This window comes from Lucilia sericata, unplaced genomic scaffold (genome assembly GCF_015586225.1).
Source record: "Lucilia sericata isolate MDLA Ls3-8-SP2 unplaced genomic scaffold, ASM1558622v1 Contig000899F_arrow, whole genome shotgun sequence".
In the NCBI taxonomy this organism is placed as follows: domain Eukaryota; kingdom Metazoa; phylum Arthropoda; class Insecta; order Diptera; family Calliphoridae; genus Lucilia; species Lucilia sericata.
Window position 1 is genome coordinate 113,176 of NW_023994886.1, and position 23,847 is coordinate 137,022.

The 23,847-nt window shown below is 32.0% G+C and overlaps 2 protein-coding genes across 2 annotated transcripts; both read left to right on the forward strand.

Moving 5' to 3' along the window:
- Window positions 1–12,942: 12,942 nt before the first annotated feature.
- LOC119608907 (pupal cuticle protein Edg-78E) lies at window positions 12,943–13,896 on the forward strand. The gene is made up of 2 exons (XM_037963486.1): window positions 12,943–13,243; window positions 13,326–13,896. The coding sequence occupies exons 1-2, from the start codon at window positions 13,226–13,228 to the stop codon at window positions 13,686–13,688; spliced, it is 381 nt and encodes a 126-aa protein (XP_037819414.1). The 5' UTR covers window positions 12,943–13,225; the 3' UTR covers window positions 13,689–13,896.
- Window positions 13,897–18,902: 5,006 nt separating this feature from the next.
- LOC119608906 (pupal cuticle protein Edg-78E) lies at window positions 18,903–20,158 on the forward strand. The gene is made up of 2 exons (XM_037963485.1): window positions 18,903–19,111; window positions 19,346–20,158. The coding sequence occupies exons 1-2, from the start codon at window positions 19,076–19,078 to the stop codon at window positions 19,721–19,723; spliced, it is 414 nt and encodes a 137-aa protein (XP_037819413.1). The 5' UTR covers window positions 18,903–19,075; the 3' UTR covers window positions 19,724–20,158.
- Window positions 20,159–23,847: the final 3,689 nt, after the last annotated feature.

Here is a 23,847-nt window from a genome sequence, read left to right on the forward strand (position 1 = left end):
AAATACCTTTTTTTAATTTGGTTCAGCGGTCACTTAAAATATTTTGGGAATCATCATAAAACAAAGCAAGGTAAATTTTGGGAGGGGTAACAAAAACTCGTTTTTGCTTTCCATACAGAGGGAGTCGGTCTAATGTACATATGTATCAAAAATTTAGAATTATTACCTTATAATAAGATAATTTTCAGGGAATCTGTATTAATATTCCAACTGCTGACTGGTATACTTCCAAAAATTGTAAAACGTTGGACTCTAAAATATTTTTGTAGTTCTTCATCAATTTTATGATTAATCCATCAAATTGTAAGAGTTATATTATGGAACGCATTAATCCTTCAACGAAATAAACCAAAATAATGTTATAATTAATATTGAATATACATACTTTTGTATTTATTGAAATTACCAGTTATACTTTAGGAAGCAATAAAAATAGGATTCTCTCATGTCCAATACATTTACCACCAAAGTTTAAACGGTCAGATACATTTTTTACATTTTCTGCAAATAATCGACATTTTTAGTAGAACCACGTGATGAAATAAGACATTTATAACTTACCAGATCCCTTTTTTATATTTTAATTCAGTTAGAAGTATTTTAATATTAGCTACTGCTTTCTAAAAAATAAAATAATTAAAAATTAATTAATTTATTTATTTATTGTTTTGAATCAATAAAAACATTACCTTTCATGAACATTTTTTCAATAACTTGGAATTAAACCGTCTATAAAGATCTGAAATTACTAAGTCATGGATTATTTTTTAAATTATTTACAGTCATTAACGATAGAAACACCTTAACGACCCTAAACGGGATATTGCTTTTGACATTTTTTGTTTGCTCTCTTCTAATACTTAGGTTCAATATCTTGGGAACAGCATGCTAAATATTAAGAATATTAGTATCTTATGATAGGTCATAGAAAGACCTGTTGTTAATAACTAAAAAAGTACCTATAATTAGAATAATTAAATCCAAAGCTATATGGAAATTAATAAAATTGTATTTATTTAAAAAAGGTGGGTTTAAAACTATCTGATTTCAATATTAAATATCTTATATGGGCAATTTCGTGTCGAGTGACCCAAGTCAAAAAATAATTTATGTATAAAACAGTAGTATTAATTTCAATATAGTGATTCCAGACCTAAACGCGCAAATAGTTTTAAAAATATTGAAAGTTAAGATTTAACTCAAATAAATCTAAATATGTTAAAAATGCAATGTTCATCAAATGAAAGCCGAAATGTACAACTTGAAAAAGTCTTTAAATGCTTATACCTCCTAAACGAATTAAGAGAGAGTCGAAATTTAATATAAAAACATTTTTAATGAAACATATTAGACTTTTTTAAAAATAATGGAAATGGAAGCCGTTTAGAGTTGTTAACATATTCCTAAAATAGTATTTTAATATGACAACTTACTTTTTAATTTTATTTATATAATCCTTCCTTATACTTTTTGGTATATATTTAATACACTTCGCCAATTAAGAAAACCTTCTTAAATGTTTATTAACAGTTGATTTTTAACACAACACTGTCATATTGTTTTTTATTACTTAAGATTCACAATATTTTAATTACACTATTTTTCTATGAACATTAAATTCAAGAACTCATTTAAGTTTTACGATGAATAATTAAAACTGAACATGACTGAACAAAACACAAAACATCACTGAACTTAACAAAATTTCTGCATTATTTATTTTTATTTTTTCACGCTAAAAAATGGAGTATTTATATTTTTTGTTTTTGTACTCTTCTTACTATCATCCGGAAGTAACCTAAAAGTATACTTCCAGACGGCGAAAACTAGAAATCAATGTATTTTGTTTTTGTAAAATGTGTGCTCTCGTCTGACAATTGTACAGAAGTGACTACAATCCACACTTCCAGATGAATAAAATACAACATTAATGTGAACACTCTTCAAACTGTCTTCCAGAAGTGACATAAACATACAAATCAAGAAGATACAAATTAGGAAACAATGTATTTTGTTATTGTAAAATGTGTGTTCTCACCCAACTCTCATACAGAAGTCACTAAAACGTATACTTCCAGATGAAAAAAATTCAACAGGCATGGTTTTTTGTTTAAGCAAAATGGATGCACTCTTCTAACTATCATCCGGAAGTAACTTAAAAGTATATTTCTAGAAGACGAAAATTCGAAATCAATGTATTTTGTTTTTGTAAAATGTGCGTTCTCGTCTGACAATCGTCCAGAAGTGTTTCTGACGTGGCGTCTGGGGTGATGCGCAATAGTTTTCTCTTTTAAATGTTTGAAGGGAAATGTTTGCCAAATTTAACACGATTTCCATAAATTATACAATTCAATACCATAAATTAGGTCTATATCTACACATTAAAAAAAAAAACTAAAGAATATTCTAAAATATTATAAACTATTTTCAATATATATAGTCAAATTGTTATATTTTAAACTGGTTTTATAAAATTTAAATTAATTAAACGCCTTTTGGCGAAATATTTTATCAAATATTTTTATTAATCGTAAAAATTTTAGAACAAGAAAATTTTTGTCGTCATCGAATTATCATTTTAGGCGTTCAATAACCTGTCAACTTTTAAGTTAATTAATTAAGTTCTACTTAGGAGACTAGGGTGAGAAGTTTAGAGTTAAATATTAGGGTGAAACTATATTTCTTGAAGAATGACAAATTACCACAAAGTCACCTTTTATATGTTCTCACTTACTCGGGGCTCTAAATGTTTGAAATCATGTTTCTAGATTTAATACTATAGAAAATACAAAAAGTACCTTTTGAAGGACGAAAATGTACCAAAAAGTCATATTTTATAGGCTCTCATTTACTTTGGGACCAACATGCTTAATATCATGTTTCTAGCCAATAACAACACACAGCTTCATTCGAACGTGTTGCTCTGCTTTGTTTTATAAACAAGAACAAAATTTACCATATTGTTGTTGTTGTTTGTTAATTATTTTTGTCTGAGCATGCACCAAAAATCAAAAATTTGGTCATATTTTCAGAGACTGTCTTGGATTTTTGTTCATATCTCCTTTATTTAATCGACTCCGATATCTATAATTAATATATACGTGTATGTATACTTTATAGGGTCGGAAAATTATAGTATAGAGATTACTAACGGAATGACATACTTATATACTCTTTTCAAGAAGGTGAAGGGTATAATTAAAGTATAAACTTTTTAAAAACAACAAAATAATATTGTATTCACATAATGAAAACGGTACCTCCCTAATGTACATACAAATGTACATGTTGCTCATTTACTACAAGATTAGCATAATCCAAAATTCGATTTTTTTAAACTGAGAACTGTTTTGAACTGAAAAGTTTTTGTCAATTTTCAAAAATGTCTATTACTTTACGTTGTGCGAATGACTTGTTGTCTAAAACCCAATTTATCACATATGTTTGAACAATATTACCACCTACTTTATATATCCGGTTTAATTTTTCAAATCCGACGATTTGTTTCAAAGTTATTTAAAAACTAGTATAATATCAGTGCTGTTGTAATCAAAACGAAGTTTTTTGATTTATACCGGTCTTGTAGTAAATGAACGATATGTATGTACATTGTATACCAGTTTTGCCTACACATTTAGGCAATTCACTATTTTTACTATTGTTGTAACGAGCAAGAGTTTTATAGTTTTTTCCAATAATTTTAACAACAAGCAATAGATCAGTTTTGAGAACAATAGATTTAAATATCTCGAAAAATGTTTTCTATTAACCATTATAGAGAATCCAAAAGGTATCATTTGAAGAATGGAAATGTACCAAAGAGTTCCCACTTACAGAATATTACTTAGTCAAGACCATGTAGGTTAAAATTTATGTTTCCTAGGTTGAATATTTTAGGAAATTCAAAAAGCACCATTTATGATATAAAAAGTACTAAAAACTTCTCTCTTAAAGAATCTTATTCAATGAGGACCGTGTATGTTTAATAATCATGTGTTTTGAATTCATGTTATAGAACATATAAAAAGTATCATTAGAAGAAAGAAAAAGTACCAAAAGTGGAATAAATTCTACCTTAGTGGAAAGTACTAATAAAAATAGTTTTCCCGTTTTCGTTTAGAAATATACTTCTTTGAGAATTAAGTTTACAAAATGCTTCGTATTTAAATCTCTATATCACAGATAAAACTCAAACGATTCAAATCTGCATTCATTTGTTCAAGAAAAATTGTGCTTTCAAAAAGTACCGAACAATTTACTCGAATTTCTCGAGTTCTAGATAGGCCTCGAATTCCAAAATAATATACCAATAGCTTATTTTGTGTGAGTAAATAAACTACTTTTTTAAATTTTATAAAAATTGGCTCAATGAGTTTGAATAAAATTAAATTTCCCTTTTTTGGCCTTTTTGGTACTTTTTCCCCCAGTGAAATAGAAAAAATTTTGTTTCAACAAATATTACAGAGTTAGCCCATAATTTATTAGGAATACTTCAATAAATCGAAATAGTTTTCTTAATGTGCTAAAAAAAAGTACCAAAAGTACAGTTTTCTCCCTCACTCAAAAAAGACTGAATTTTAAAAAAGTACGAAACAGGTGTCTCCTAATTTTAGAAGATATATTCAAAATATTTACAAAAATTTTATTTTGTTTATTAGTTAAAAAGTTATAAAGAGCCAAAAAAAGGTATCAAAATCACCTTTGTTACACATTTTCACCCCTTAAAAGTACGAATTTCAAAAAAGTACTAGACACCCATCTGATTATTTTAAGAGGAGATACAGATGCATTTAAAATTGTTCTTGTTTCACTAATATTATGTAAGATAACTAAGAAAACCTGTTTTACCAGTTTTTTCCTTTTTTACCCATAAATGTACAAACTTCAAAAAATCCCTCCTTAGGGGATCTACATAACCAAAAACACATCTACTTTCAAATTTTCATGATTCTAGGTTCAGCCGTTTGGGCTGTGCGATGATGAATCAGTCAGTCAGTAACGCTACTCTTTTATATACATATATGTAATATAGATATTATATTTTTTTGACAACTCTGAGTTATCCAATATAAGCATATATAGACAAGCTAATCATCGATATTGGTCATTGTAAATGGGATCTAAGTTATCCAATATAAGCATATATGTACATCGCAAAACAACTATATTGGTTATTGTAATGGGATCGGATTGGATGGAAAAAGCAGTGGAATATCGGTCTGTCTATTGAAAGTACTATAGGGCCGAATTGCTGTAGGGCTGATATTTCCCAGAAATATTCTCATCCTAATTGATCTAAACCCTAAAAATATCTGATAATTACTCTAATGCTTATAAGTCTCATATTAACATCGATATAATGATCAAATTTGTAGCAAATAAAAGGCCAACAAATTTTTAACTCCGAGACCAGCCTGTACTTTTGTTAAGGATTGAGTTGCTCTGAAATCGAATCTGAATTTGTTTAACAAATCAGATTATTGAGATATCTTAACATAAAGTTTGATTAAAAAAAAAGGTGTTTCGCCATATTCATGAATGACGTCTGAAGGTCCTACAACTGGCTTATATTTTCATATATTATTCATTATTTGATGTACATATCTTGACATAAAGTTAAAAAGAATTTTAAATTTATAAAACATCGCCATATTTTGACTTTATTTAGCGACAAAGTACTAAGTCACAACTTTTCATAGTTTTTCCGTAAATTATTTGATGATATATACTTAGTCAGATAAATGTTATTTAAAAAATTTAATTAAAAAATTAAATGAAAACTTTCAAGCGTTAATCTATTAAAACTGTAACTTTTATTTATTTGTATCAATAAATATCCATCACACTGTAGTCACAGGTCCCTCTTGAACGTTATACAAATTTATTTGTTTACATCTTAATTATTTAGGTATTAACGTATTAAAAAAGATGTTTTATTAAGCATATGAAATAAACATTTCATAATATTATTTTAAATGTTTTGTTAATTCTCTAAACTATTCTTTTAATAAAATAGCTTTTGTTTTTAGCTTATAATTAATATAGATTTATATGATCACACATAAATCATAATATTTATAAAATGTTTCAAACAAGAAGAAGAAGAAGAAAAACAATAAACATTTCATAAAATACCTCTAGCAGTAAGACTTCCGGTTTTACTATAAAATACCAACAAACGATCACCTACTGTTTTTCTATTGAGAAAAAATGGAAATTATAATTTTTTCTGTATTTTGACGTAATCAACAACTGTCTAAACGGAGTGTTAACATTGTATTTGACAATTTGTGAGAATAAAACGAGCACGAAGTTTATGAATAATTAAATATTTAACGCTTTAATATCCAAATTAATTAAACTAAATAATTCATAAATGTTTTAAATTCTCAAAAAAAAAACTTTTTTGTTTAGAATTTAGTATTTTCCTTAAACATTGAACACGCTAAAATTGTGTATAAATAAAAATTAATGACATTTAAAACTATGCTACGAATATTCAAATGGCTGTTTGTTTAAATTATTATTAGTATGAAATTATATTTTATAGAAATATTCAATGATACAATAATTTCTTCAAATGTATGAATATACATTTAAGTTGGTGATCTGGTACTACGGGTGGCCAGTTGCCCGCAAGACTTTGTCCTGACTCGTCAGTTGGTTGAGGGTTTACCAAAATTCGCGAGGAGAGGAGATACATACAGTTGTCTGGATTCTCTCTCCGGTGCTGTTGCCAACTCAACAGAGCAACTTATGCTGAATTTCTGAACCCGTTGAGTATCTTTTACTCGTTGAGTATCTTTTTACGCCATTATAGGTTAGGGATCGTTCATTATGACCTGAGAATGAAACTGATGTAAATTGGACAAATTTCGGAAAAGTCTCCATTAATTTTTTACTTCTGCTGTTGCCATCTCAACAGGATGCATATTGTTATATGCTACGCGACAGATGTTTTATCATTTATCTCGACATACAGAGGGATCCTGATCTATGGGCTGGGTATTTCGGACTACTCTAGGTGCTAGGTTTTAAAGAAAGAACCTGAAGATGCTGCTTTTGATAAAACCTAACGGAGCTGCTACTGAAACGGCTTTGGAGATATCCAGAGTAGATCCGGTTCGGACTAATTCATCCATCTGTTCATTCCCATAATAGTCCTTTTAGTATATTCGCTCGGTAAGTTACTCCCACACCACTCGTTCCTGGAAGAAACTCCCCAATTTTGAGATTATTTTAATAGCTTAAAAATTTTTTCGAACATTACTTCGAATTTTCGAACTTAATTTTAAATATTCCAACATAGCATTATAGTGTCATCAAGTGTACTCCAGACTGCCAAATTTCAGACAATTCGAGCCACGAGAACTGGTTTTAATGGCTTTAAAAATTTTTCGAACTTAAGTTCGAATTTTCGAAAATTTTATTTTTAGTTTTTATGACCCAGAGATTATTTTAAGAGCATAAAAAATTTTTCGAACATAACTTCGAATTTTCGAATATAATTTCGAATATTCGAATATAATATTGTATTGTCATTCGCTGTACTCACAACCGCCAACTTTCAGCAAATTCGGGCTACCGGAATTGATTTTAAAACAATTTTCCACAATTATTCGCCGTTCGTCTGCGTAAGAAATAGAAATAAACCTATCGCATAGTTCGTTACGTACGACGAATTTCGTCATACGCAATGATTGTGTACATTTTCATATACCCAAGTGTGTTCTATTTCTGACGACGAATATTCGTTCCGGAAAATTCGTCGTTCGTCCCAATTGTGCGTATACTATTAAACCTCGTTGCTCTACATGAAGAAGCAAATATTATATGAAAATCTTTTGTAGGAAGTGCAATATAGTGTTCAGAGCTTCTGAAGGACTAGTTCTTAGTGCACCTATTATTCCAATGCATGCTGATCTCTGAACTTTGTATAGTTTCTTCTTAGTTAAAGTCCACCATACAAGAGATCCCCTTGTAAGAATAGGACGTACTATAGCTGTGTACTTCTATTTAACTACGTTGGGCCTAAGTCCCCATTTCAATACCTAACATCTCACGACAGGTGTATTAGACGACAGGTGTATCGCAGTTCTTTAATCTCGGCAGGTTGAAGCTTGGAATCTTGGTCTTTTTGTGAATTGTACCAATTCTATGTTGCTTAAATTTAGTCCTAGGACACGGTCTGTAACAACAACAACTTGTATCCCTCTGTTATCCAGTTCAACGAATTAATAACAATGAGTCCGTGTCGAGATTACCATGTCTCTAGGTGCTATTGCTGAATCAACAGAGCTACCTTAGTAACGAGCTTTAAAAATTGTGGAATGCATTTGGAGTGAGCTATTAGAGATTGGGAATGCTAAGGCCAATGACAATGATAGCGTTGATTGCCACTCTTCTTCCTTCATGTTTAACACAAGAAAGTTATCTCCATTGATTTATGACTAACAATTGCCTCAACTTGTTGTAGTATTCCTTGGGATTATTCGAATACTTGAGCAAAGTACTGGATCATGATCCTGCATAATCATGTTAAAAAATTTACACCTAAGTAAGTCTAGCTAGTGACAAACCATGTGTTCATGCTAGGCAGCTTGGAATTAAAGACTTAAGGGGATAATATAAAATGTTTAAGAGATACTTTCCCGGGAACTCAATCAAATGATTGAATTTACTTCTTTGTTTTTTCGAAAGAAAGATTCGTCCACGTTCGTGCAATGTACCCGTTACCCCCGTTATTCGTCTTAAATTGTCATTGTTGTTCTCAAAAATCATTCTCCTGTATATTGAACAAAGTTGTTATAATTTCGACCTCCACTGTTAAAATAAATTTTAAAAATAACGATGTAATTAAATTTAGATCATAAATTTAAAATTTTTCTATATTAATTTTTAAATAAAAAAATTAAATTTTTTTTATCTAAACTCCAAAAATGTTTAATTAAAAATATTTAAAAAATTAAATACTTGTACCATTTGAACATTAAAATTGTTGTTCAATGTAATGTAAAAAACAAAACATCAGTTATGAGTTATTTATGATTAATAATAACATTTATTTTATATCATTGTTTGTTTTTCTGAAGTAGCCCATCAAAGATTAAACAAAAAAAAATTCATGGTCTTTAATCAACACCTCAATATCACACTAATTCACTTGAATTTAAATTAAACTTGTAAATAGATACAGAAAATGTATCTGTATGAATAAATCTAATGGTAGTAAATGCAAATCAATGTTAAAGAGATAAAACATTCCACATTTCCACTAACCCAACGTCTAAATGTCTCTGCATTAAAAACATATTAAACCGAAACATATTCCAATCTGCATCGTTTATAAATTTAAATTGCTATCGGATTCGGAATTACACCGTATTTAGTTAAGCCCAAAACAATATTATTAACCTAAAAAACCCAATTAATTAATACAAAAGAAGAAAAGAAATAAACAAAATACAAATATTAATATATCTCAGTAAAAATAGAAAAAATACAAGTTGTCGGCATAATGATAAAGTAACAAACGAATCACATTGCAATAAATTAAAATTCATAAAATATACATATTTTTTATTCAACAATTTCAATCATTCCGAGATTTGATAAAAATCCATCAACCGTTTAAAATAATAAATAAAAAAAAACAAAATACTACAATTTTGATAAATTTATTTTAGTTCAATAGTACAAACGGGTATTTTAATGCCTATGAAAATGAGAATATTTATTGTCGGTCAAGTTCGACTTGATTCATGCACTATTAATTTAAAATTAACCTTTGGCTAAAGATTTGGAATTTGATTACAGATGAACCTGTAATCAAATTGCATTGTATTAATTAAATATTTAAAAAAAGGCAAGAGCGATCGAATTACAATTCTGGTTTTACTTTTACTTTTCGTGAATAAATTTTAGATTAAAAAATGCCGATTTTATGCAAACTTGACTCAAAACTTAATTTTCATAATACTATCATATCTTAATCAAAAAAGTGTTTTGCCCTACTTCGCCCAATTTGAGCATGTACTATCCATGTTACCATATTTATTTAAATCCTAAAACGTTGACCCTTTATCTTTATGTTGATATCTGAAATTACAGTTATACCGGTAGCGAAATTATTCAAAACACCATTACCGCTAAAATACCGTTATCGAAGTTTATGACTCAATTTTAGAAAATACTGAAGAAGCATTAAACGAGCTCAAAAATCAAAATGTTTGATCTGAAGACATGGGATTAAACATTATAAAGTCTACTCGACTATTCCTTACTATTCAATCTATTCATTCCTCACCATTCAATCTATCAACAGACCTTGCATCCGACACTTTTATGAGACCATTTATCCGACATATTTATAAGGGATAAGTTGGTCTAGATACAGTTCTTGTGATATCAACTTATTATTATTATCAACATTGAGAGGGCAACACAACCGAAATATACCTTCCTTCGATTGGGAGCTCACTGACTTCTGTAGCGCCAAATAAGTTCCATCTCTGGTCAAACCACGAGTTATTTCTGATCGCCAGTTTCTAGTCCCGCCAAACCTCCCACCTCTGACTTATTCTGAATACAGTGCTTGTAATATCACGTTTCCCCAGCATTGAGAGGGCCACACAACCGAAATATCCCTTCCCTCGATTGGGAGCTCACTGATATCCATAGCGGCAAATAAGATGGGACTTCTGCTCAAACCACGTGTCATTTCATTTATTTCTGTTCTCCAGTTTGTAGCCCGGCAAACTAGAAACGGTACCTTTATACTCCAGATTTCAATTATTCCAAGACAGATGCGCTGTATTCACTCACGACTCCAGAACTTCGTACAAAAATCTGTAGTGTTGGTGTACCTGGTAAAGGCTCTTAAGGGCCCTTCACACGATCACACTTAACGTACGTAAAGTCTAATGAAAAAGTAAAAAAATGAGATTCCATCCGTATGAGATTTTGCTCTCTTTTATGTCATACGGATTTAGGTTTATATTTTTTGTGTTTACACGCTTAGTAAGATGGAACAGCTGTTACACCTCTTTTGTATGTGTTTACATAAAAATACATCCCTGATCTAATGCTTGTTTTTTAATCATTTTAAAAAATGAAGAGAGCCATACGACTGTCAAATTTTCCATCCGTATTTTTTCTCAGTGTGTGATGGTTTCATTACATATTGGATCGTCTAAATCATTCCATCCGTACTCTTTTACACAAAATTTTGACAGATCATATTACTTGTGTACTTGAGCAGTAATAAGAAATCACATCTAACAATCTTTTAGGATTTCGTTCAGACCCAATAGTGAGATGTGGTCATATGGCTTTAGACACATTGTAGTTCGCTCTAGTGTTTCATTATCAGACAGTAGTGTTTCGGAACCTTGCCAAATCTGACTAGATCATATTGTAATAGTCTGGTAAATGTCACATCCATTTTTATTATACATAGTTCTTAAAACAATCTGGGAACCGTATCGATAGATCCTAGTCTTTAGTTTTATCCATGCATCATGTCTAATGCGATTCATTTCGGCGTAATCTTTTCTATTATATTTTTAACTAGAATTGCTGGAAAACTGACTCCCATAATCATCATTGTCTTCTTTTCTCACTTAAAACAGAGGTTTAATACTTATATCAATTTCACGCCTGAAAATGTCAAAAAGATGATGGTTGAGGGAAAATCTTCAAGAGAAACTCATGTGAAGTCCACAGGTCTATACACCACTGGTATTACTGTGACCCCGACGTTCCAGATAAGTAAGCACTGCTATTAATATCGACAGGTTGAACCACCAGGCCTGATTAGACAAATGTACATTTCAATCAGAGTGAACTTGTCAGCACTAGATTGGTTTCAATCTTATCTATGTAGTCATCTAAACTCGAGGCAAAAATGAAAATAGTTTATTTGAATTTAAAATCGTTTTTAATGAATTGAAATTTTGAATGTAATAAGAGTCTGATAAATAACAAATATGACCATTTTAGGGTACATCCAATATAAATGACACTGTTCTACAAAATTGACAAATTTAACACAGTTTATTATCGAAAATATTTCCATTATTATAGAATTTATCATAAATCTTGCATTTGATAGATGTTTTAACGATATCTTTCCATAAATAAAGCACTTATCTATAATGTTACCAAAACTGAGATTTTATGACAAAAATTTGGGAAAATATTTCAATCGATTGCTCACCGAATGTTAGGGTGAGTGAATGTGTTCCGTTAGTTTCAACTTATCCATCTTTTGTGCGTTTCAGAATTGATGTACACCCGGAAGAAATATATCGCCCAAAGGCAAAGATTGCCAAAAAAAAGTATGTGAAGCAGCTCGTGCAACCAGACAACACCAAAGGCAAATATCCATGGCGCTAAGGTGCTACCAAAAGGGCCCTATCTATTATGAGCTGCAAAAATCTGGCATGATTATCACAAGGAACCTGTACCGATTGGAACTGATTCGTTTATAGCGAGCATTTGTCGAAAAGCTCCCATAATAATAGACCAGAAATTACATCGTAATATTACAATTTATCTATTCCTGGGTTAGCTAGTAAAAAGAGAAAAGAATTTTCGTTCTTCAACGAATATATTTTTCTGTAGGCTAGTGTATATATAACTGGTAATATCAGACAATAGAAAAACGAGTACATCATCTTTTGATGACAACCTTTTGTCGTTTGAGAACAATAAACGTGCATAAACTTGAACAACTTTAAAAACTAAGGAGAAAAAACTTAAAACAACTCCATAAAAAATGTTTAAACAAAAAAAAAAATTAATAAATAAATAAAAACATAAATAAAATTTATAATAAGAAAACAAAATTTATGTTAATCAATGGACTGAACAAGAAATGTCTATTTCATCGATATTTAGAAAAAAGCATAAAACATTTTAACAAAAACACTACAAGACGAAACAACATTCGAAAAACAACCAGCAGCCAAGCATCAAATCAAGAACCAGCATCAAACATTAGCATCCAACTTCATCGACATGATGGTTATCGATAGTTATCAAACGTTAGCTCGATATTTTTGAAAAAACATATTAAATAATTTAAACAATATTCAAAACATACAGCCTAATTTCAATAAAAAGCGTATTTCCTTAATACGTTTTAGGCAGTCTTGTTAATAAATTAGAACAATAAACATTTCAAAACAGATAAAACGAATTAATAATAAAAAGTCAAATAAAGATGATGTTCACATATGTGGTGAGTAATGTTATTGTTTACAAGTTAAGAACAAGCATACTAATTCATTCTATATAACGGAAATCATTTTTTTAAATTATAGTTTTACAAAGTGTGGATTATTTCCTTAATCGTCTTATTTGCTGTAAAGTGTAAAGCAGTTTCCGAAATGGAGGCTGAAATAACAAAATATCGTGTGGCTCCTACCGATGAGAATGGTGTCTTTAAATACGCCTACGCTACCAGTAATGGAATTGATGTACAAGCGGCCGGCAGTCCCATTGAATCTATTGGTATTTATAGTTACATCTCACCCGAAGGTGTGCCCATAGAGGTGCGTTATATTGCCGATGAATTAGGTTTTCATGCCGTCGGTCGTCATTTACCTCGTCCACCACCCATACCTGATTATATTTTACGTTCTTTGGAATACATAAAGAAACATGCGCCGCCACAGAAATTTTAAATCAATAATCTTCAAGAAGTGATTTGAGTTGAGTGTTTCACTGATAGTACAGTGAGTGTTAAAGTACAATTAACAAAGTATATGTGTGTATGTTTAGTTTTAAGTAGTTTTAGTTTTTTTAATTGTTTAAAAATATTGATTAAGTGTTCAGTATTTGTTTTGAAGAATAAAAAACAGTTTGCGAATTATTTATAAATTATGAAAAAAACGTCGATTTAAATTTTTAATTGCATTTTTAAAGTGAGAGAAAGCAATAAAGTCCCCCTATAGCTCAGGCTAAGGGACATATAGTGTCGTACAAAATTCTAAAAAATTTTTACGATTAGCTTTAATCTGAGATCAGCTAAGATCAGCGTTAACAAACTTTATTTCATTCGTCGAACTTCTACGCCATGGACCTCTGGGTTTACCTCTATACCAAGCTCCTTGCGGATTCCAGTTTAAAACTTGTCTGGTGATATTATTTGAAGATATCCCTAACGTATATCCAACACATTTCCTGCGGGCAATATCCTGTTGTTTGCACCTTCTATGTAGTTCGGAGTTAGAGATACATTTGTGGGTCCAATATATACACAGAATGCTCCTCAAACAGCGGTTTATAAAGGCTTGGATATCGTCCTTAGTGCCCCTGCCTGGTGTTATTTGTCTACCGAGGTAAGAAAACATATTTTTCAATAATCTTGTCGTCAAGGAGCAAATTACCAAAGTGCGGTGCGTTTATTTTCATTGAATTAATCTTACATTAATCCGCAGTTGGTACTTTTGAGAGATTGACCTTCAGCTGTTTAGTTTACTTTGCATATCATACGTTAGATCATTTATAGGGTGTCAAACGAGAGTTCTATGTGGATTCACATCGATACTTGAGCGTAGTAACTCAAGAGCGTATTAGTAGATCGACAACAGAGCTTCCCAAATTCCCTGATGATTTAATCGGTCAAAGACCTTTTCGAAATTAATGAATTCGTTGATCTCTTCCAAAATTATTCTTAAGTACGCAATGTGATCCACACATGAAGATTATGGTCTGAAACCTGCTTGTTGGGCACGAGGTGTGGCATCAATCTTGTCCCATATCCGATACAGTATAGTAAGGCACATTATGTTCAGACTAAAGTTGCACCCTTGCTAGGAATTTTAAACAGAGTTCCCTGCATTAATTTCATTGGGGAATTTTTAGTTTCCCATATGGCTGGAGAATTCGCGCACTTATGTGAGGATTAGCCTTGATCTTTTCAGGACGATGCCATCTGCACCTGCCTCTTTTACCAGGGTTTGCCTGTTAGCTGGGACATTGTTTATTAATTCGTTATATTTTGGGAATAACAGGAGTGACTACATAAGTATTATCGTACATACATATGTAGATAAAGAGGGCTAAATACATCTGTGTAATGATTGGTCCAACGTTCTAGTTGCTTTTTGAGATCAGTCAGGAATTTCCCGTTATTATCTTTGATAGGTAGAGCCATATTCCTTTTCCCATAGAGGAGTGATTTCTCGGCGATTGCTCTTTACGTTTGTCCTTTCTGCACATCCGTTTTACGCTGGTATCGAGGGTTCTTTATGTTTGTTGGACCCTTATTACATCACCACGGGTTTTGGCATTATTAATGGCATCCTTTACCCTTCTTCTCTTATCATCTTTTGGCCACGGTTTTTTCCCATTTAGTTTAGTGCGGTTTCGCTTTCAGAAATAAAATTTCTCTTAATATGGGACCACTGTAAGCTTAGGGAAGTGTTCTGAGAGGGGGACAAGGTTGTGTAAAATTCCTTTGCCTTTTGAGATTTATCATGGTGAAAATGGCGAAAACAAGAAGACCTGGGACTACTCACACGAATGACTCTTATTGTAAGCTCCGCAATCAGAATTAACCTGCGACCACTCGAAGTCTATTGAACCGTTATGAGAGAGTGACCATGTTCCAGATTCCAATGTTGAGTTGACCAACCTTGGAATCTGGAACACGGAAACCCTTGGAGTACAACTCTTATTCTAAGTTCCGCAATCAGAAGATAATGATCGGATGAAGTTCAATCAGTGGCTGCATATTTAATTTTATATAAATATTATGTATTAGTATTCCTACAGATTTTCATTCACTCAGGACTCTTGTGCCAAGGACTATTTTTTTTGTACTTTTTCGTTCGTTTCGTTTACTGATACTTTTTGAGGTTTTCTATTTTACTGTACATTTCATCATCTTCATCTTTCACTGTACATATCATCTTAATCATCTTATTATTAAATTCTATTATGGTAGTCATTCTATCAAAATAACAACAAAATGAATGACAATTTTCTACAACAATTGTCACAATTAAATGTTTTTTTTACGTTTTTTCTAGTTATTTTTATAGAAAATTACAAAAAAAAACTTGTAAACAACAACTTTGACATTTAAGTAGCTGTTGTAAAACATAAACAAGTAAAAGAACTTACTCACCATAATCGAGACAATTGGAACAACCCAACCCTGCTGCTGAGTAAATATGGTCACATTTCAAAAACTTGCATACTTGACAACTTCTCTATACTAAATTTTTCTATTAAAAAGTTTAATAGTTTTAATACTCTTGAATTTATAAGTTGTGTACATTTCACTCTCAGTATTAGTTTATTAAAATGTAATGCTATTTTATATTATTTTTATTTATTGAAGAAATCTACGTAGAAGAAGAATGTACATACATTAGGGTAGGTCAAGAATATCCTTCTTAAATAAGTAGGACCTCTTCCTAAGTTTTTAATTATATAACTTTGCATTAGGATCATTGCATTAGGAGAAGGGTTACCAGGGGGACACCACAGGGGGGAGTCTTATCTCTGTGGCTATTGCGGTATTCTAAGGCTATTTGAATCTAAAAGTAGGAAGATCGTTGCCTATGCGGATGGCGTGGTGCTACTGGTCAAGGAAAAATTTCTATCCACGATCAGTGACTTCATGGAGACTGCTCTAGGTGAACTCTCGTTATGAGCGAAGGATAAGGGACTGGGCGTAAATCCTGGGAAACGGAACTGGTACTATATACCAGAAGGTACAAGGTAGACAACTTCGGGTTGTCAAAGTTGGATGGTGTCGAATTAGGTTTATCTAGAGGAGCTAAGTATTTAGGGACTTTCCTTGATGGCAAGCTGTCATGCAAGGAAAATACTCAGGAAAGAATGAATAAGGGACTCAATGTCTACTACACATGCAAGAATTCTGTATTGAAGAATTGGGGTCTGCAAACAGATATGGTAAATTGGATTTACACATCTAATTTATGGTTGCATTGTCTGGTGGGAGGCATTGAGAAAGGACAGTTATAGAAAAATGATCAATAGAGCTCAAAGGTGTGCCATTATTGGCATTACTGGTGCCATTAGAAGCACTCGACAAGCGGTCTTGAACATCGTTCTATACCTGTCACCCATAGAACATTTTGTGGCGGGCGTGGCGGCTAGGAATCTGCTAAGACTCTATGAGTCTTCGTTAGACAAACCTCCGCGTGACAACCACACAAAAATTCTACACGAAGTAGGTCTACTTGATCAGGGTAATTCCCCTCGCAGAATAACGGATTATGATATTACGACTCTAGACTTCGGGGAAACACCTCTGATAGAGTTTTCAACTAGAGTTTTCACTGACGGGTCCAAGATGGATACCGCCACGGGTGCCGGTGTCTATATTGCAGAGAACCTAGCGATCTGGAAAGCGACGAAACTGATACGGAATCATATCGATCCGGAGTCAGTTATGACAATTTATGTTGATAGTCAAGCTGTTCTTAAAGCATTAGGTTCGAACCCTGATATAAATGACATAGAAAAGATGGTAAAACCACCCATTTGTCACTTTTATAGGCTGATATTCGAAAGAATCCGTGACATTATAAACCAGTTCTGGATTAGTAGATTGTATTGCAGAGTATCAAAGACCTTATGGCCAAAACTTGATATGGGGCTACCAAAATACTTATAGGACTGAATAGACGCAGTCTTAGAATTCTGATAGGGATGCTAACGGGACACTACTCAGTTAGAGCCTTTGTCATTAAGTGGGACAGCAGTATAACGGACTATTGTAGGTTATACGAGAATGAGGAGGAAATAGAGTCGATCGAGCATATAATTTGCTACTGCCCTAGGATACAGAATCTCAGGCTGAAATGGCTAGGTAATAGATTCCTTGACGAAATGGAAGATATTGCGGATCTTGACCCTCGCAGTTTACTAGGTTTTGACAAGGGCGTTAATCATTTCTTCTACTGAGCTTTATAGGGGGACAAAGTTTTTCTCTCACATCTCTTTATTCTCTAGGGTACTGACTTGTGTTTTTGATCTTCTGTTTTTGCATCATCATTGTTTGATTGGAATCACAATGGACCTTATGGTCTTCGAGTGGATTTGCAACCCTTCTTAACCTATCCTACTGAACATTTCACCAAAATCGGTAATGGATAATACATTGCCTTTGTGTGGCAATGAACAATTATTAGTGTGAAACTAGTTCAATGAACTAACTGCAAGGTTCTAATAAAGTATTCAACCTGATTATTCACTAATGTAGATATTGCTCTGATTATTAATTTAAATAGATTCTCTCTTTATTGTATCTAACTGAATTTAGATTAAAACATTATAACACTTTGAATTTAACGAATTTATGGTGTGTTTATTTTAAACATTTATTATTTTTTTTATTAACCACCATAAATGTCATTGGAAATGGCAATGCAATGAAATAAATTAAAAAAATATTCATCAGCAATACCAAAGTATATTATGTATTAATTTTTGGTTAGACCACTAAAGTCTGGATGGTAGAAGAGAGTCGCATCAACAAAATTTAGTCACAATAAATCAATCCTGTTTTTTGTTTAATTCCAATCTCTTTTAAACCAAAAAAGAGTTATTTCTAACGGTACCTGTTTTGGTATTTATGATAAACTCTTTGAAAATCTTTAGCAATACAAACTCTTATACTTCAACAAGAGAGCATTAAGTTTCTTAAACATTTCTGAACTGATTTACTCCTGTTTGAATGGATGACTACTGGTATTGGAGCAAAACAGGCAGATAAATTTGCAGTGTTATATCATAACATGTGTTTTGCAATGAAATACGAGTATCTTTTGATAAATTTTGAGATACTAATACTGGACAACTAACAAAAAAAACCCGAAATTTATTCAAATTTCAACTCAAATTTATTTCAAATACCTGCAGTTGTCTTTAATATTTTGCTACGAAAAGAACAGTCTTTCGAAAAAACGCATCGCATTGTTCGTTTCGCATTTAGAAATATTCTTCTGCCAAGTGTTCTAAAAAAAATTCTTTTAAATTTGTCACAAACGAAAAAAGTGAAATAAAATATTTTAAATTATTACTTAACATTATGTTTTTAACACAAATACCAAAACAATATTCCAAGGTTGGTGGTGGTCAATTCAAATACAAATCTGGTTTTAGAATAAAACTTAGAAAAGAATTACTCAATAGAAAATTCAAATAATCTAAAATATCTATCAAAGAAAACTAATCAATAAAATAAATCAGTTAAGAACAAAAAGAAACTGCACACGCCCAGTATTATTGATTATAAAATAGCTGTGAACATTTTTAAAATCAAACGTGTTTAATAAAATTTCCAAAATTTCAATTCTAGATCTCTTTAATCTCTGTGATCTTCATTATTGTTTGCATCATCACCCACACCTTAGCCATAACCAGACCTCTGGATCGTAATGCTTATACGATTTATTACAACAATAAACCCGCAGATAAGGCGGGTCACTTTAAGTTCGAATTTCAGACATCGAATGGTATAACAACAAAAGCGGCGGGAAATGAGCATGGCTTTAGTGGTGTTGTCCAATATGTTTCTTTAGAGGGTTTACCCATTACCATGACATATGTGGCCGATAGTGATGGTTATCATCCGGATGGTGAACATATACCAAAAATACCAAATCATATAACGAAATCTATAGAATATATACGTACGCATCCCGCCGTCGATGAGAAGAAATCACGTAAAATGTAAGTTAGTTTTAAGGATTAAGGAAATCATTAAGATATTAACTCTAAAGTTGTGGTGAAGTATATGTACATTCTTAATTAACAATATATTTGTAAGAATATATTAAACAGCTAATTAATCACAAACAGATCAGAATTTTCCCTCAATCTGATCCCATTTCTAGACCTTGTTTATTTGTAATTGCAATGTATTCTCTTGTACAATTTAGTTAGTCAAATATTTTTAAGTTTATGTATGTCTGTGTTCAAGTTCTTTAATTATACTTAATTTAATCACCTTTAGTATATTTAAATTTTATTACAATTTATTTTAATTTAGATATAATAATAAAATAACAATAAACAAAATACAAAAAAGATTTATAGCATCAATTACAAATTGTTTATTTCACTCCAAAAGAAATTAAATTTAAATGCTAATTTTAAAACATATTTCTTGCAAACAAACCAACATTTGAAAGTTGTATTTTAACTTTATATTAAAAACTTGGGAAGTTTTTAAAAATAATAATAAAAACAAAATAATTATGAAAAATAGTATTTAATATTTGTTCATGTAATTAAACCGCTACAAATGCACAATTAAATTATTAAAAACAAGTTGCTGCCAAAGTTCAAAAAAGTTATGTGCTGAAATATAATTAGAAATTTTCCGAACTGCAATTGTAAATGGTGTAGAAATTTAGGTTAAGTTGATAGGATGATGTATACTACACCAAATCCGAAGAAATACGCCTAGACCACTAACGAGCCTCTTGTGCGCTTCTTTTCATGGAAAATGTTTGTATTGTCCTATGTTCAGAAACTCAGTTCCTGGACGTAATTCCTAAGAATTTTCGAATAAGTGTTCGTGAGGGATGTTACACCCGGAATAATATCACTCCCAAGATATTTTAATTTAATTTCGACGAAAGCCTGACAACGGCAAACAAAATGCATCAGAGTTTCACTGTCCTTCCTATATGCTCTACATTCGTCTGAATCTGAAAATTCCAGTCGGAATACTTACCATAATAATAACCTGACTTGTTCATCTTGAGGAGGCTTCTTGTAGTTCTACGCACCGTTTCATTATTCCAAGAGGTCCTATGGGAATCTCTCGCGTGTTCATCAGGTAAACAAACTCGAGCTCACTTCTCTTTAATGCTATTCGCTATTTCGTTTCCGACTACTTCAAGTGGTCTGGTACGCAAATGATGTAAACCATACATCTGGGAGCGCATTCTCTCTATCGCCATATCAACTCTAATCCAATTTACGCTTTCCGTTATTGCTTACACTTCTGCCTGAAAGCTAGTTTTGTAATTAGCTAAACCTAAATATAGAACCCCAGGTCCGCTTTCTTCCGCAATTTAGAGCAATCGGTGTAACAACGGATTCTTACGAGTATTTGCTCTAAGGTTGCGCCTGACCATGCATTATATATTGGGATCAGTGTTTTAAAGTTCCCGACATATTCTGAGTTTGGTATTCCAATAATGTCACCAGTATACATTGATTACGAGTCCTATAACCGCTTTTGGTCAATTCCCCTAGAGTTCTGAGCCGTTGGGCTGTAAATGCCGTATGATATCTTATATATGCTACAATGGGTGGAATATATAGCAACGTTTCCAGAGTCTTGGTACATGTACACTGAACCACATACCTGTAATAGTTTGATATTACACTTTCTGTAGAACGAAGCCCACCGAATTACTAAGGCATAAATTAGAATTGGTCTAATTACATTTTTATAAAGACAATGTGTTATATGACTATATAGTACTATGGTGACTCCTTTTTAATTTCCGGTCAAGGATTTTACGCAAGTAATTTGGATCCTTTCCCCTTAGAAGTATTACAACATCGTCTGCATAGCAGACATGTCTAAGGTCCTTAGGTGACTATTAATCGTAGTTACCCAGAGTAAAGGGGACAAAATCCGCGAAATACCCTTTTTCTGATAGTTATATCGTACATCTGTTCCTTAGCTTGCATTTAATCCATTTACGGAGCACCCGCTCATCATAAAACTGGTCTAAGGATTGGATAAGAAAATCAGTGTGTGAAGGCGCCTTCGTCGCCAAAACATACCGCCAGTGTATACGGATTTACCTATATAGTGAACAATTTCATTATATTTGAGGTCTTTGTGTGGTATACTGCTTTTAACAATGGTATCGACTAACCGTTCCAAAGTTTAAGTAGAAAGGACAATAAGACTTATCGGTCGGTATGACTTTGGTGTCGCATAACTAGGTTTTCCGGGTTTGGGTATAAATATTACCTTCGCATGCAGTTAAAATCTTTGAAAGATGAACTGAAATTAGTCCCGCCTCCTTCTTAAAAAGTACCGGTAAAATACCAAATACGGTCCAGCAGCTTTATAGGGTGCAAAACTCTTGATTGCCTCCTTGACCATGCCAGTTGTAATAACTATCACTTTTTGAAGCATAATAACTTTTAATTTAAAATTTTTCGAATTTATTTTGTATATAATATTAAATCGATATGAAGGTAAGTACTCCTTTGGCTCTTTCTTCCTAGTCTAAGGTATCAAAATTCCTATAAATGTTCGCCAACGATGGTAAACAACTCCTCTAAAATAATTAAAACTTGATTTTTTATCTATGTATGTATATAAGAATGAATGTGTGATTGTATGTTTGTTTGGTCTTTATAGCCAGCTAAATGCCTGTACCGAACTATAGACTACTTTTTACTTCAAAATATCAAGCGAGCGAGGTGCTACGCCACAAAAATGGGCGAACTATCTATAAGGAGGTCATGGTACCTCCCGAGCTAAAATTTTGCACGAACAACTTTGACATCCATGTGAACATTTGGGTAATAAATTGGCGGACTAGATTTTAGGGGCGTGGTACCTCCCATATAAATTAAATGAAAAAAACTAATGGAGCTACGAAGAACTTTTTCATCCTTTTGAACATTTGTGAGGAAAATGGACTTATATTAGGAAGGCTTGGCAACTCCCATATGTATTAAGAACAAAAATTCATGTATCTGGGAAACTATTAGAGCTATAATTCCCAATTTTGCACGAAGAACTCTGTCCTCCATGTGAACATTTGGTAAATAATAGGGGCTCCTGCCATATGAATTAAATATAAAAAAATCGTATATCAGGGAAACTGTTAGAACTAGAATCTTTTAAAATCGCAGTGTTTTTTATTTATATTGATTTAAGGGTAGCAAAGCACACTGGGCATAGCTAGTTATATATAAACGATTGTTGTCAATACTGTGATTAAATAAAATTTATGATTCCATAATGCCAGTATTTAATTATATAACAAAACAAGTAAGATAGTATGGTCGGGCGTGGCCGACCATATGATACCCTACACCAGTTATGAATATTAAATGTGATCTATTTTTCATAATAAAGCATTTATCTGGAATATTAACTTGATTCCGATTTATTTAAGCAATTTATTGACGAAAAACTAATTTTCTGAAAGAGGCTTTATATGGGGGATTGGAGCAAATGTGAACCGATCCCGATAAAATGGGCTGGATAGATTTATATTTATATAATATTTGTCTGTGATAAATTTCATTGCAATAACAGTGTTAATAAGTGAATTGCGGATATTCAAGTCATTTTTCGAAGGGGGGTTTGTATGGGGGCTAGGGTCAAATGAAGTCCGATCTTTTCGAAATTCGGCAAGGTCATCAAGGCTTGTATAAAACTTAGTTGTGCGAACTTTTATCGAGATACATTTATATTATACAGAATTATGAGCTCAAAAGCCCTTTTCGGGGGGTTCAGTTGTATGGGGGCTAGGTGAAATAATGGACCGATTTTAACCATTTTCAATAGGCTTCGTCCTTGGGTCAAAAGAAACGTGTATGCCAAATTTAACGGACGGACGGACATCGTTAAATCAACTCAGAAAGTGATTCTGAGTCGATCGGTATACTTAAAGGTGGGTATAGTACTAATATTTTAGTGTGTTACAAACATCAGCACAAACGCATAATACCCTTCCCACTATAGTGGTGTAGGGTATAATTAAATCCAGTTTCAATAAAACCTATAATATACTTTAAATTCTTTGGCAATCCAGTAAGGTTTAAGCAATGTGACGAATGAATTTAAAAAAGATAAATTATTATAAATTT